Below are 15,053 nucleotides of genomic sequence, written 5' to 3'. Positions count from 1 at the left end.
GTATTTAATAATTTCAAGAGATCTTAATGAGAAACATATTGGGACGTTAGTGGGTCTAGGGTAGGGAAGTGAAGCCAGTGGTCAGCTGGAATAGTTACGGACCCATCTGCGAGGCTGGTTCGTGGGAGAGATACTGTGTGATGTCGGGCTTGGTTCCACCAGGCATGCCAAATCCAAGGGAACTGAAGACAGCAACAGATGGTTCCAGGTAATGGCTATTACTTCACTCTAAGCAGAAGCCAGGGAACAACTGGAAGTCAGAGGAATTAGAAAGTTAGAGGGCAAATGAGGGAGTCAGGAACACAAGCCAGCCTGGGATGCCTACCACAGCTGTGGCCCAGAGGAATTCTTCAGATACAAGACTAGTCCCTTGTCCTGGACCAGCAGCGTCCATCTAGGCTCATTCCAAGTCAGCAGTATTATCGGAGTAAATTCTAAAACCTTTCCTGTTGGTCTGAGGAAGCTGCTCTTCTCTCGGCTCTGGCCAGAACTAGCTTAGGGGCTGGGAGAGGCTGAACTGGAAGCAAAGGGTGTCAATAACTGCAGTGAACTGGAGGAGAGAAAGGCTGAAGCTGACAAAGTAGGCATTAGAAAGCAGGCGCAATCTGCCAGAGTTAAGTGGAAGGAGACGGTCTAAAGCAGGGCTGCGCAACTCCCAGGCTGCAGACAGGTACGGGTCCGTGGCCTGTGAGGAACTGGACCTCTCAGCAAGAGGTGAGCGGTGGGCAGGTGAGCGTTACTGCCTGAGCTCTGCCTCCTGGTTAGATCAGTGGCAGCACTAGATTCTCGTAGGAATGTGAACCCTATTGTGAACTGCGCATGCGAGGGATCTAGGTTTCACGCTTCTAATGCTAATTTAATGCCTGATGATCTGAGGTGGAACAGTTTCATCCTGAAACCGTCACTCCCGCCCCCAAGAAACCAATCCCTGGTGCCAAAAAGGTTGGGGATTGGTGGTCTGAAGGTCATGAGGTGTCCTGTCATCTGTGGGTAGCCGTGCATACGTCTCTCCAGAGCCATGCTTTCTCTTCTGTTTTTATAAAAGCAGATGCTTTGTGAACTCTCTGCCCCCTCACTTTCCCTCTCTGGCCAGGAGGCTGCTTTACCTCTGTCTGCGGAAATAGTCACCAGCTCTGCCCTGGGAAACTGAAAGCACTGTATTCCCGGAAGCACTTGTCCCAGAATCATATCCACCCTGGCAAATGGTGCCCTATACTTTTTGTGTGGACCTCCTCCCTGTGTTTTAATTCATCCTTCCTCAAATCCCTGCTAAAATGTTCCCCAGACTCGTAGCTCAAATTCCTTTTTCCTGATATGGATCTCCTGGACTTGACTGCTAGCTCTCCCTTCATGTTCGAGTATCCTTTGAATAGGAGAGGTATGTATAGTTCTGAATCAGGGACTGCAGTCTTTTCTGACTATCTTAAGTTAGAGAAATGTATGATATTGTCTAGATTCTGTGCTTGCTTACTATTCTCCATTCATAAAGCACCTGTGTGATTCACTGGGCATCTACAGACCTCCTGGAGGTCTCATCCATTACCCTCTTTGATCTTCAAGAGCTGCTTTTGCTCTCAGTCGGAGCCAACACTCCAGCGTCCTCCATGCTGGGCTTACTGAACAAACCTTGCCCTGCTGCCACTGACATTCCACAATACCTGGACTGTTCAAGTTTAGATTCACGTTGTATCTCCCTTGCCTTTGGATTAGAAATAAAAGCATTGAATGCTCTTTTTTAATGACATTTTTGCATTTGAGTGCTTTGTTTCAGCAATCATTGGTCATTTGCACAAAGTGCCTCACAGGTTGTTTTCCTCTCTGTGGTGTGAAAAGGTGAAGGAAAAGGAAGGGAAGAAGCAATTTAGCTGTCAGTTTCCAGGCAGAAAGGGAGTGATCATATAATGAACACGTTTTAAGTTCTAGGTGTTAACATAGCTAACAACGTTGTGGTGAGGCCAATATTATCTCTATGTTGTAGACCTGGAAACTGAGGCTTAGAGAGGTTGGATAATTTCTGAGGGTCTTGGGATTAAGAAGAAGTGAATCTGGAATCAGGAGGCCAATCTCTCTGTTACCTAAGTCCCTCCTCTTTCATACTACCTTAATGGCAATTTTGTACCCTAGAAATACTTACTACTTTCCTATGTAAAAACAGGTACATTTTGGCCTAAAGTTCTCTAGGTCAAAGGGCACTAATCTCTTAGAGCAATTTTTCTTAATCTGTTTACTTCCAATGTATTTAGTGCTTCCATGCACAACAACCTTCTTGGCTTCAGGGTGAAATACAGCTCCTGCTTCTGGGAACCTATAACCCAAATAGGGAAATAGCACATACATTTCTAAGAAAAATTAGGCAACTATGACAGGATCCATGAGCAGGAATTTAAAGGAAACAAAGGTTAAGAAAAAATAGTCAAAAGTTGCTATGATAGGTATGGAAATTAAAGTAGCAGATTTTAAGGGGATGCTGGGTGGTGGATATCCCAGCTGCAATGGGGAATGGGCTTGGCATATTTACAGGATCATGAGTAGTCAGCCTGAAAGGTGAAGAGGTATTTTGAAAAGTCAAAAGAGACTGATGGCCAGGTACAGTGGTTCACACATGTATTCCCAACACTTTGGGAGGCTGAGGTGGGCAGATCGCATGAGGTCAGGAGCTCAAGACCAGCCTGGCCAACATGGGGAAACCCTGTCTCTACTAAAAATACGAAAATTAGCTGCACATGGTGGTGCACACCTGTAATCCCAGCTATTTGGGAGGCTGAGACAGGAAAATCACTTGAACCCAGGAGGCAGAAGTTGCAGTGTGCTGAGATCGTACCACTGCACTCTAGCCTGGGTGACAGAGCAAGACTCTATCTCAAAAAAAAAAAGGGGACTGAGTGATTGAAAACATGATCAAAAGTTTGAATGCTACACCCTATCATTGCCTTTATTGGGAAGCCATATGTACACATAAAAGAGTTTAGGGGAAATAGAGCTAATAATGAAAGCAAAGAGATCAGCCTAGGTCTTGTATTTAGGATGGATTATTTCACTATAGGTGTTGCTAAAACCAAGAAGAAAAGTTGAGAGGAAAGCTGTGGTAAGATTTTTTTATGATTGCTAATAACTTTCTTATTTAGTCAATTTTAAGAAAAATTACTCTTATTTTGAAAAATTACATATATTCATTATAATAATTCACATAATGCATCCAAGTGCAAAGATGAAAATGAAAAAGAGCAATTAACAATTCCCATATACTGTAAATCAATTTAATCTTTAAATTCCTTAGTGCTCATAACCAATCCTTTTAGCATATCTTTTTAATTCCTAAATTTTTTATTTTGATCCAGCTCTCAGGGATTAATTCCATTGTCAAGTAATTTTTTTCAAGAAAACTCAGGTTCTATCATATTTGGGAGTATCAGCCAGTTGTCTCTATATTTGATGGGCATTTTTCTGTCATACTTTTATCCCTTCAGAATTTGTATCTATATTTGTTTTTGTCTTCTGGCATTGAATGAAGCTTTAGAAAAATCTAACATCAGTCTACGATTTTTTCCCTTATTTATTTTTTTGTTGTTCTCTGTATGGATGCCAGGAGAATTATTTAGTTTTTTTTTAAGTTTCAACAGCTTATCTAGGCTATGTCTGATATTGAGTGTTCTCCAATCATATTTTTCCTGTGACACAATGTACTTTTTTATATTTAAGAATCAAGGTTTGCTTTTTTATTAATTGTAGGGAATTTTTTGGTATGAGATGTATTTTATGCTGTATTTATTATATCTCTGCTTCAGGGACATCAATTATCCTTGTGTTAGATCATCTTTTTTCTATACCTATTGACTTCTTTTTAGTTGTACTGATCTCTGTTTTTTAAAATTCGGATTTGCTTTTCATCTGATTATTGCAAGTTTTTTCTCTATGCCAGTGATTCCATTTTCAGCAATGTCTGTTCTCATCCTTTCTGTTTCTAATTTATTTGTGCCTTAATGTTGTTTGTTTCATAAAATTTGCAAGCCACCTTTTAATTTAATTTTCTTTTTTATAATGTCACCTTTTGTTTGTTTTGAAGCAGGGTCTTGCTCTGTTGCCCAGGCTGGAGTGCAGTGGTGTGATCTCAGCTCACTGCAATTTCTGCCTCTGGGTTCAAGCGATTCTCGTGCCTCAGTCACCTGAATTGCTGGGATTGTAGGTGTGTGCCACCACAACTGGCTAATTTTTGTATTTTTAGTAGAGACAGGGTTTCGCCATGTTGGCCAGGCTGGTCTTGAACTCCTGGCCTCAAATGATCTGCCCACCTCAGCCTCCCAGAGTGCTGTGATTACAGGCATGAGCCATCGTGGGTGGCCTGCTTTATTTTATTTGTACATAATATTTGTACATATTTCTGGTGTACAGTGTGATGTTTAGATACATGTATATAGTGTGTAATGATCAAGTCATGGTAATTAGCAGACTCATCATCTCAAACATCTATCACTTTGTGGTAGGGAGATTCAAAATCCTCTCTTCTAGCTATTGAGATATACAATATGTTATTGTTAACTATGTTTGACCTCCTGTGTAATAGAACACCAGAACTTATTCTTCCTATCTCTCAGGCATTTTTTTTCCACTGCTTAAAAAAAAAAAAAAATCCATCCATGGAAACATTGCCATTGATGCATCTAGCCACCGTGTTCAGTGGAAATGGTATGTTGTAGAAGTTATTAGAAGAAATTTTGTTACGGACAGTTTTTCCAGCATCTATTTCAGTGTGCATTTCCAAATGAGAAAACTGGGACATAATGCATATGCTCTTCAACAAGCTGCCTTTGTTTGCCTACAGCTTTATAGCAGGCCAAATCGACTCTTGTCTGGTGTGCCGCTGTACAAAGGGGACGTGCCGATCCAAGATAAATCTGCAGTTACGTCTTTGCTAGATGGACTGAACCAGGCCTTCGAGGAGGTTTCATCCCAGGTAAGGCTGTGTTATCAGTGTGTTTGGCTTGGTTTATAAGAGCCGTGTTTTGCTTGTATTGATTTGCGTGGCCTCTGTGAGGCTGTTCCATCCACCCCTGAGCATGAATTGAGACCCAACCCTGGGGATGAGTGCTGAAACAAAGAGTCACTGGACCCTGGAGGCCCATCCTGTTTCTTCTTTTATATTTTATTTTATTTTATTTTTTCAGACAGTCTTGTACGGTCACGCAGGCTGGAGTGCAGTGGCACAATCTTGGCTCACTATAACCTCCACCTCCTGGGTTCAAGTGATTCTCATGTTTTAGCCTCCTAAGAAGCTGGGATTACAGGCACATGCCACCATGCCTGGCTAATTTTTGTATTTTTTAGTACATATGGAGTTTCACCATATTGGCCAGGCCAGTCTTGAACTCCTGACCTCAAGTGATCTGTCTCCCTTGGGCTACCAAAGTGCTCAGGTTACAGGTGTGAGCACCGTGCCTGGCCCCATCCTGATATTTTTCCCGGATTTTCAAAAACTGAAATTGATTATTTGACCCTGTTGTGTGTTTCCCAGAGTGGAGGGACAAAGAGGCAGAGTATACACTTGGAGCAGAAGTTATATGATGGGGTCTCAGCCACCTCTACTTGGTTGGATGATGTTGAAGAACGTTTATTTGTTGCCACGGCACTTTTACCAGAAGAAACAGAAACTTGTCTCTTCAACCAAGAGGTAAGTTTAGTAGTTTCTGCCTGTGTGTGTATAATGTTACAAAGCACTTGACGTTTTGATGGGATAATTAATTTTATACATAAAGAAAGTCAAACATAAAACAATTCTAATAATGCAGAACATCATTGCTTGAATGCAGAATATTTCTAGTTTGCATTTTCATTCTTTGTCTTGTGTATGTAAGAGGGAAAAATGGGAAACTCTGTAGAAACACTATTATGTATCACATATCTTCCAAATATGAAACACATGCTTAAAAAAAGTACCAAATTCCTAAATAGCACTTTACAGTGCTCATTATTACTAGTGAATGAGGTAAAGTCCCTGAGAGCAACTTGCCTGAAATGTATAGAAGTATTTGAAAGAGGTTCCAGTTGTCTTAGGTCTAATTATTACTAAGCAACCAGAGAGATTTAGTTGACTTTCTATGAGAAAATAACTTGATTTGCATATCAATTCATGTGTCTAAACACTGAAAAATGCCCTTTTATCACCTCTAGATTCTTGCCAAAGACATTAAGGAAATGTCTGAAGAAATGGATAAGAACAAAAACTTGTTTTCGCAAGCTTTTCCAGAGAATGGTGATAATCGAGATGTTATTGAAGATACTTTGGGTTGTCTTTTGGGCAGGTTATCCTTGCTAGACTCAGTAGTGAATCAACGATGTCATCAGATGAAAGAAAGACTTCAGCAAATACTAAATTTCCAGGTAAGTAAGACATTGTCAAAGGATAGTTGACCATTCTTTAGGTATTCAATAATAGTCAGTCATGAGTCTGTGTTACGTACCTGGTTGTTGTTTTTTTAAATGTATAATGAAGAACGAGAGCTTTGTAGAAAATGAAGGGGGTTGAATTAAAGGATTAGAAACTAAAGATTTTTTGCTCCTAGAAATGGAAGGTTGAGAAAACCACCCACTTCAAACTAAGGACGGAATAGAATTATAAATTCAATCAATAAAAGTCAAATTTATGGCTCTTTATGATTATAATTTTTAGTTGCTAATACTGGAGCTTAAACACACTGGGAAAGAATATGCAGAAAATGGCCGGGTATGGTGGCTCATGCCCATGATCCCAGCACTTTGGGAGGCCAAGGCAGGCAAATCATTTGGGGTCAGGAGTTTGAGACCAGCTTGGCCAACATAGTGCATTGCAACTCATCTCTACTAAAATACAGAAATTAACAGGGTGTGGTGGTGCAGGCCTGTAATCCCAGCTACTTGGAGGCTGAGGCAGGATCATCGCTTGAACCCAGGAGGCAGAGGTAGCAGTGAGCCGAGATCACGGCACTGCACTCCAGTGTAGGCAACAGAGCAAGACTCCATCTCAAAAAAAAAAAAAAAAAAAAAAGGCCAGGTGCGTTGGCTCAAGCCTGTAATCCCAGCACTTTGGGAGACCGAGACAGGCGGATACAAGGTCAGGAGATCGAGACCGTCCTGGCTAACATGGTGAAACCCCGTCTCTACTAAAAAACACAAAAATCTAGCCGAGCGAGGTGGCAGGCACCTGTAGTCCCAGCTACTCGGGAGGCTGAGGCAGGAGAATGGCGTAAACCTGGGAGGCGGAGCTTGCAGTTAGCTGAGATCCGGCCACTGCACTCCAGCCTGGGCAACAGAGCGAGACTCTGTCTCAAAAAAAAAAAAAAAAAAAAAAGTGTATGCAGAAAATGTTGGAATATAGAAAGGGCCATAGACTGTAGTACCTAAGAGTCTTTGAAAGTGAATGTGGTCTAATTACTTTTACCTGTGTTAAAATGCATTACATTGCTTTCCAATCCTAACTCCTCAGACTTACTGCCTTTTAGCCCCATATTAGAATTCTTATGCATGCTTAGGAAACTTTTCCTATGACTATATACTGGAACAAATGCAAAAGCTGCTGATAAACTTTTAGTGCTGATTTTTCATTTCTAATAAAAAGCACCCTTTGGGAATACATAAGTTTTAATTGTATATTATTTTTAACCATCATGAAAGATTTTATAAAATAGAGACATGTCATTAGGGCCAAGAGTTTAATGTAGAGTTTTGATTTGCAAGAAAACCAAAATACTACAAAGTGTCAAATAAATGTAGCATTAACCAAGAAACACGGAATTTTTATGACATTCATTCAGAGGCACAAATTACCACTGCCTTCCGGTAGTCTACATTCTTAAAACCACAGAGTAAAACTATCACAAACATATGAGTTTCATTTTTTTATTCACAAAATATTTTCTCATATTCCTTGGCTTTAATCTTTGCAACATCCTTCAAACATTGTTCTAATATTAATTTTGCAAAGTCAGAACAGTAAAAATTAAACATGTAGTCTCCGAAGCTAATAGTCTGAGTTCATATTCTGGCGTTGTAACTTACTGCTGTATAACTTTAGCAGCTTGACTTTCCTGAACCTTGGTATCCTCAACTGTCAAATCATACTCATATTAATTGCCTCATAGACTGTGGTGAGGATGAAATGAGTTGAGTTGTGTTTCAAATACTCTGAACAGTGCCTGATACATAGTAAGTACTCAGCAAGTGTTGTTATTGTTATTAATGATAGTATTATAAGAGATATAGGATCTAAAACCAAGAGAAAGATTAAATTACTTCAATGTTACTCAATCATTAAGAACTACAGCCAGGATTTTACTCAAATAATTTTTTTTTTTTTGTATTTTATCATATTAGGGTGATCTCAGGGAAGATGGAGAATGTGGGCCTTCATTAGAGTCTCTTAAATTTTATCCAATATCCTTTGACAGTTGATGGTACCACCAGCAACTCAGTGTTGTCCCTGAGTCAGTGGCACTGCTCTCCAGCAGTCTTCCCTGTTAGTTTCTACCCCCAAGATGATCAAGTCAGAATCCCTGAATACCTCAGCAGTCCCTTTTGCTCTCATTCCCCATATCTTTCGTGAATTGCATTTAGTATCTTTAGTACTTTCATACTTTTACATTTTATTAGTAGTTATCACCAATCACAGTAAAATACGAATTAGGCATGAATGCTCTGGAACTCGTTTCGTTTGAAGGATCTAAGAGAATCATGGAATTCTCTTTAAATCACATTCTCTATTTTTCTTCTGCCAACAAGTTTCTATTTGTTGGTGGCCAGATCACGAACAAAAAGACATTTCAAAATATTTGTGTTCCAATTTAGTTGAGGGAAAGTTTCCAATGTTAACTTAATTAAAGGTCAAGTCACAAACCATTTTCTTTTTTTTTTTTTTTTTAACTTTGCACCAAACACCTGGTATGCTGTCAATCCTCAGCAGTTACTGGAAGGGTATGCCTTCATTCTGCATTTAATCTTTGAGGATTAGCTTTTGCCAGACTGCTAACATTATTCTCTACCAAAAAGGCTATTTGAGAGGATGCGTAGATGTTATGTAGATGTACATTACATATATAGAATCATGATAAAGTTAGTTATGAACTATTTTGTATTTTTAAAAATTTTACCGATGGATGTAACCTCAAATGAATTCCTCAAACATATAATTGTGGATTTCAAATTATTTTAAAAACTGGAAAATGAAGTAAAGAATTCTTTAATGAATGAGTGAGGCAGCACAACTGATTTTATTTATTTTGTTATTTATTTATTTATTTATTTTTGAGACAGAGTTTTGCTCTTGTTGCCCAGGCTGGAGTGCAATGGGGAGATCTTGGCTCACTGCAACCTCCGCCTCCCAGGTTCAAGCGATTCTTCTGCCTCAGCTTCCCAAGTAGCTGGAACTACAGGCATGCGCGCCATTCCCCCACAGCTAATTTTTGTATTTTTTAGTAGAGATGGGCTTTCACTGTATATTGACCAGGCTGGTCTCAAACTCCTGACCTCAGGTCATCTGCCTGCCTCTACCGCCCAATGTGCTGGGATTACAGGTGTGAACCACTATGCCTGGACACAACTGGTTTTTAAGCCTGTAACTTTCTACAAATCTGTTTCTCAATGGCTAGAATCCTGCTCTTTTTTGCCCTGCCAATAATTCCAGTGACTATAAGAAAAAAAAAGTGATGTATTTTATGTTTGTAATATATGGATACCTTAATTATCCTGTTGTATCACAAGTGTGATAATACAAAAATAGTTAAATTCTTTGCATTTTTATTTTTAAGAAAATGTCATTATCCATGTGATTTCTAGTATCTCTTAAAATGTTTATTTAGTAATTTTAAACTCAATCATATTCTTTGCTTTACTATCTTCTTGGTTAGTCTCTCCCAATAATTAGTCTGACTTCCAGAAATATGAACTCTGTGTTTCCTATTACCCTGAGTAGAACATAGTTAAGGGAGAAAATATGCTATTAAAAACATACAAATGGGCCGGGCGTGGTGGCTTACCCCTGTAATCCCAGCACCTTGGGAGGCCGAGGCGGGTGGATCACCTGAACTCTGGAGTTCGCGACCAGCCTGGACAACATGGTGAAACCCCATATCTACTAAAAATACAAAAAATTAGCCAGACGTGGTGGTGGGTGCCTGTAGTCCCAGCTACTTGGGAGGCTGAGGCAGGAGAATTGCTTGAACCCAGAAGGCAGAGGTTCCAGTGAGCCGAGATCGCACCGCTGCACTCCAGCCTGAGTGACAGAGTGAGACTCTGTCTCAAAACAAAACATAACAAAGCATAAAAATGGCATATGGAAAATCTATATATGCACTCTTCATTTCTAACCCATGTTATGTTATATATGCTTAGCTACTCATTTAGATTAACTGGACTAATGTCATTATACATACATATGTAGATAATGTAGGCTTCTGTTCAAATGAATGCAGGACATCTTTTACTAGGCTTAAAAACAGATAAATGTGTGATGGTTTTAGTGGCCCACGTGACCTTACCCTGAACACAGTTGAATGATACAGACCTAGTAACTCATATGTAAAACTATTATTTCTAGTATTTTTCCAGGGCTGTTATTATAATTTCCTATTTAGTTAGCCACTAGGCTTGCAGGTTGCTTTGAGTTTGGTTAGTGGCAACTATTCTAGTTCTCATGTTCAGCACTATATTTTCAATTTTATATTTTTTACTGCATAATGCACCCATTATTTGGCTTTTAAGACCTGAATTTGCATTATAAAGCCTTCACGTGTTCTTATAGATATTTTTCTTGGTACGATTATCCTTCTCCTCATTAGACAGTCAGAATGATTGCATGTAGGTGATATGTGTGATCAGGCCCTGGTGAAGAGGTCCTGAGTTGAGCTTTAACCTCTGATGAATATATGTTTGCTGACTATTATGAAATAGAACTTATTTGTTGATATTTTAGAGAAAAAAAATAATTTTTTGTTTTTTTGAGATAAGGTCACCCAGGCTAGCATGTAGTGGCATGATTGTAGCTCACTGCAACCTCAAACTCCTGAACTCAAGGGATCCTTCCACTTCAGCCTCCCAAGTAAACAGGACTACAGGCATGCCACTGTGTCCACTTATTTTTTTTAAAAAAACTTTTTGTAGAGACCAGGTGCACTTTGTTGCCCAGGCTGCTCTTGAACTCCTGGCCTCAAGTGATCTGCCTCAGGCACCCAAAATTCTGGTGGGTGCAGAGATGAACCACTGCATCTGGCCTAATTTTTTATAATTTAAATATTCTTCTAATTATTTCCTCTGGAATTAAGCACCAACATTCTAATAGTTGTCTCCTTTTTGTACAAATCTAACTCAATATGAATATATTTGGACATTTAAATGAGTAATATTTTTGAACAAAATACCTAACAAGATCTTTTTGTGTTGTCTCTTCACATGTTTTTGGTCATCATGGATAATATTTATTTTCTAAACTTCCGAATGTCTTTTTAAAAGCTTGTGCAAATTCTCCAAAAATAGAAGAAGAAACTAATAGAGTAATAGGAGGAGAGGAGAGAGCAAAGTGGAAATCATGATTCTTAGGAATCATAGGCCGGGCGTGGTGGCTCACGCCTATAATCCCAGCACTTTGGGAGGCCAAGGTGGGTGGATCACAAGGTCAGGAGATCGAGACCATCCTGGCTAACACGGTGAAACCCCATCTCTACTAAAAAAATGCAAAAAATTAGCCAGGCGTGGTGGCGGGTGCCTGTAGTCCCAGCTACAGCTACTTGGAGGCTGAGGCAGGAGAATGGCATGAACCCGGGAGCTGGAGCTTGCAGTGAGCTGAGATGGCGCCACTGCACTCCAGCCTGGGCGACAGAGTGAGACTCCATCTCAAAAAAAAAAAAAAGAATCATATTATTTCCCAAATCAGGATAACGCCTACAGGTTATTTCCCTAGATAAGAGCCATTAACATAATATTTCTTTGCAATATTTGAATGTGCTCATTTATTTCAGATGTAATGAGATTAGAGTGACAAGCATTGCTTTTTACATGTATGGTTCAGCTTCATTTGTATTAAGTAGAAAATACTTTGGGTAACAGATTCTTCAGGAGTCAGTTTTAGCACATAAGCAAATTGTTACCAGTTCCTTTTACCTTCCCATAGCACAGTATTGTTTCTCCTGGAAATTAAATTTCTATGCCTCGATATTATTTGTTAGAATCTGTGTTATATTTACAAGTATTTCGAATTCCCTGTTACACATTTTGAGTTTTCCTGTTGCTTTCCTCCTTAGAATGATCTGAAAGTGCTGTTTACATCACTGGCTGACAACAAATACATCATTCTGCAGAAACTGGCAAATGTATTTGAACAACCCGTAGCAGAACAAATAGAGGTATTTATAGCTGCCTTTTCCTAGAAGAGAAAATGCATCGAGGAGATATGACTTACTGTGAAATTTTAAATATTCTATGAAAGATTAATGGCTCACAGTAGCACTTTTGTTTGTAGTATTTTTGTTTTTGAGTACTGGGTTTGAATAACATACCAGGTGACATTGACTCTGTCACTTACATCTGCACAGAACTAGGAAATGTGAGCTGGGAAAAGGTATCCGTGGCAGATGCTGACCTGAAGGAGTTTTCCACCCAATGATGAGATTAGGTATGAACCTCAATGACACAGGGCAGAAAGTCAAACTGTCCTGGGACAGGTACTGACAAAGCACTGTGGATACTCAGACCCTTCTGACCTCCAGCAGGGGTAGGATTAGGGACGCTTTGTAGAGGGAAATTTGAACTGAACTTGAGAGTTTGGACACACAATGACAGGAAAGAAAGCTATCGCAGTAAAGAGGACAGCAAGAATAAAGGCACAAATTGTTAGAGATTTCTGAGCACTTAGGGAGAAACACAGGTAATCCTGAATTTAAGATAAATGAATGTGGCTGAGGACAAACAAGATTGGATATGTAAATTTAAGGCAGTTTGTAGGGCTTGTTGAATGTGAGACTTTGGACTTTATTCTATAAACTAGTTACCTATACACTTTATTTGTTGCATGCCTCATTAGCTAAAAAAAAAAAGGAAATAAATACGCAGCATAAATGTATATATTTTTATTTATTTATAAATTATAAGCAATTTATGTTATAAATCATAATTAAATTCAGCCACATTTATTTTCAATTTTTGTTTGTGTACATGCTGCAACCAAAATAGAAAATGAATGTGGTTGAATATAAATGAAAGATGTAGTGTTTCATCCTGGTAGATCATCTTGTGCACTTTTGGGTGTTTAGACTCAGCTGGGAGATCCCTGGCCATGGAAAGTTGTAGGGGATGTTTGCAGGTAAAAATGAATGGCAGTTGTAGATCTTGCTTCTGGATAGTTCACATGACAGCACAGGGTCATGAAACAGGAGACCCATCATGAGGCTTCATGTAGCTGTACTGAAGAGAAAGAATGAGAACCAAAACTGGCATGGTGGCATGAAAATGGGGAGCATAGAAGAAATGGGAGGGATGTTAGAATATCTCCTGTTTCATAAGCTAAGTAATTATGAAAAGTATGTGTTTGAATAGAATTTTCTGATTTAATTTCAGTGAACTTCCCAGGAATCTATGGATAGACTATAGAGAATCATCTGACATATAATGTGTGTGTGTGGGTGTGTGTGTGTTAACACCTCCCAAAATAGTTTCAAGGCTTTTTCTCCATTGTGTTCTAGCTCCCAGTGTTGTCTTAAGGAATCTAAAATAGTTTTCAAAATTGTGAGTGTGCATTTTTCTTTTTATTTAATTATTTTTAAAAATATGTGTGTGTATATATATGTATATACGTGTGTGTGTGTGTGTGTGTGTGTGTGTATATATAAAAAAATATAGAGACAGGGTCTCACTTTGTTGCCCAGACTGGTCTTGTACTCCTGGGCTCATGCAGTTCTCCTGCCTCAGCCTCCCAAAGTGTTGGGATTATGGGTGTGAGCCACTGCATCCGGCTGTGCGTTTTTCTTGACCATAATTTCATCTGCTTTTTAAAGAGATTTCTCATTTCCCCCCATTAAAAATCTCTTTATTTTCTGTCATATCTTCCACATGAAGGGACCTTTTTTTTTTCTTGGCTTATAATGTGTGATTCCAGAAAAGACTGGAGCAAATGTAGTGCTGACTTGCTTTGGATTTCTAATATGAATTATAAGATATGTATGATCACAAGCAATCATTTTCACTAATTTTTGACCAATGTAACTGAATGTCACAGATGAAGAAATAACCAATTAGTTTTTTTTCTTTGAATAAATGGAACGCAACTAATGAACGTGCTAATTCCGTGCCTAGCCAACTTAGATTAAAAAGGCAATAATAGCAGAAGGCATGGGGAAGACACACCTCACTCAATGTAGTCGTCTCTTGAGTCGTGCTGTTCCAATCCAGAGCAGTTCCCTTGCCTCATCACCCTGGTGCACAGTTGTCTTCCTGGATCTCCCTTCACCACCATCCTGAGAATCCCTTCATTTCTTCCTATGTTGGATCTTCTCTCTTCTGAATCCCAAGTCTTTCTCTTTACTGCATTGCTTCCTTGTTTGGTTAGTGCATGTCCTTTCTTAGAAAGGGTGTATGATAAGTGTATTTTTCCAGATGTATGTCTGAAAATGTTCTTATACCATGTTCACACTTTATTGATCACTTTGCTATTTTTATGTCATCCTTCAGGGTCATTTGTTGAATATGAATTCTTTTGGAGTTTCAAGGCTTTTTGTCCATTGTTTTCTAGCTCCCAGTGTTGTCTTAAGGAATCTAAAGACATTCTAATTCCCAAAGGTTTCCAGTGTCCTGAAATTTCACAATCACACGCCTTGGGGAGGATCTATTTTTATCCGCTGGGCGGGGAGCTCAAGGGGCTCTTCTGATTTGGCAGCTCTCATCTCTCTGTTCTGGAAAATGTTCTAGTGATTTATTTAATATGTTTCTTTCCTCCATTTTACCTGCCTTCTTTTCTGGAGAACTCCTTTTTGTCAGCTACTCTGGTTCAATCCTTGAATTGTCTTACCAAGAGCCCTTTCTCTGTGTTTTTGCTCTGCTTT

The 15,053-nt window shown here is 39.2% G+C and overlaps 1 protein-coding gene across 28 annotated transcripts in view; it reads left to right on the top strand.

Moving 5' to 3' along the window:
• Window positions 1–15,053, top strand: part of SYNE1 (spectrin repeat containing nuclear envelope protein 1) — a 530,711-nt gene that overhangs the window by 388,643 nt on the left and 127,015 nt on the right. For all 28 annotated transcript variants that reach the window (XM_074037290.1, XM_005552157.4, XM_074037285.1 and 25 more), the window contains 4 exons: window positions 4,820–4,951; window positions 5,510–5,665; window positions 6,166–6,375; window positions 12,261–12,362. In XM_074037290.1, coding sequence (XP_073893391.1) covers window positions 4,820–4,951; window positions 5,510–5,665; window positions 6,166–6,375; window positions 12,261–12,362 — 600 coding nt within the window. The remainder of the gene's footprint in view (window positions 1–4,819; window positions 4,952–5,509; window positions 5,666–6,165; window positions 6,376–12,260; window positions 12,363–15,053) is intronic.

The sequence above is a fragment of the Macaca fascicularis genome, chromosome 4, assembly GCF_037993035.2.
Source record: "Macaca fascicularis isolate 582-1 chromosome 4, T2T-MFA8v1.1".
NCBI lineage: Eukaryota > Metazoa > Chordata > Mammalia > Primates > Cercopithecidae > Macaca > Macaca fascicularis.
The sequence above is the reverse complement of the archived record's forward strand: the minus strand, read 5'-3'. Positions and strand labels throughout refer to the sequence as shown.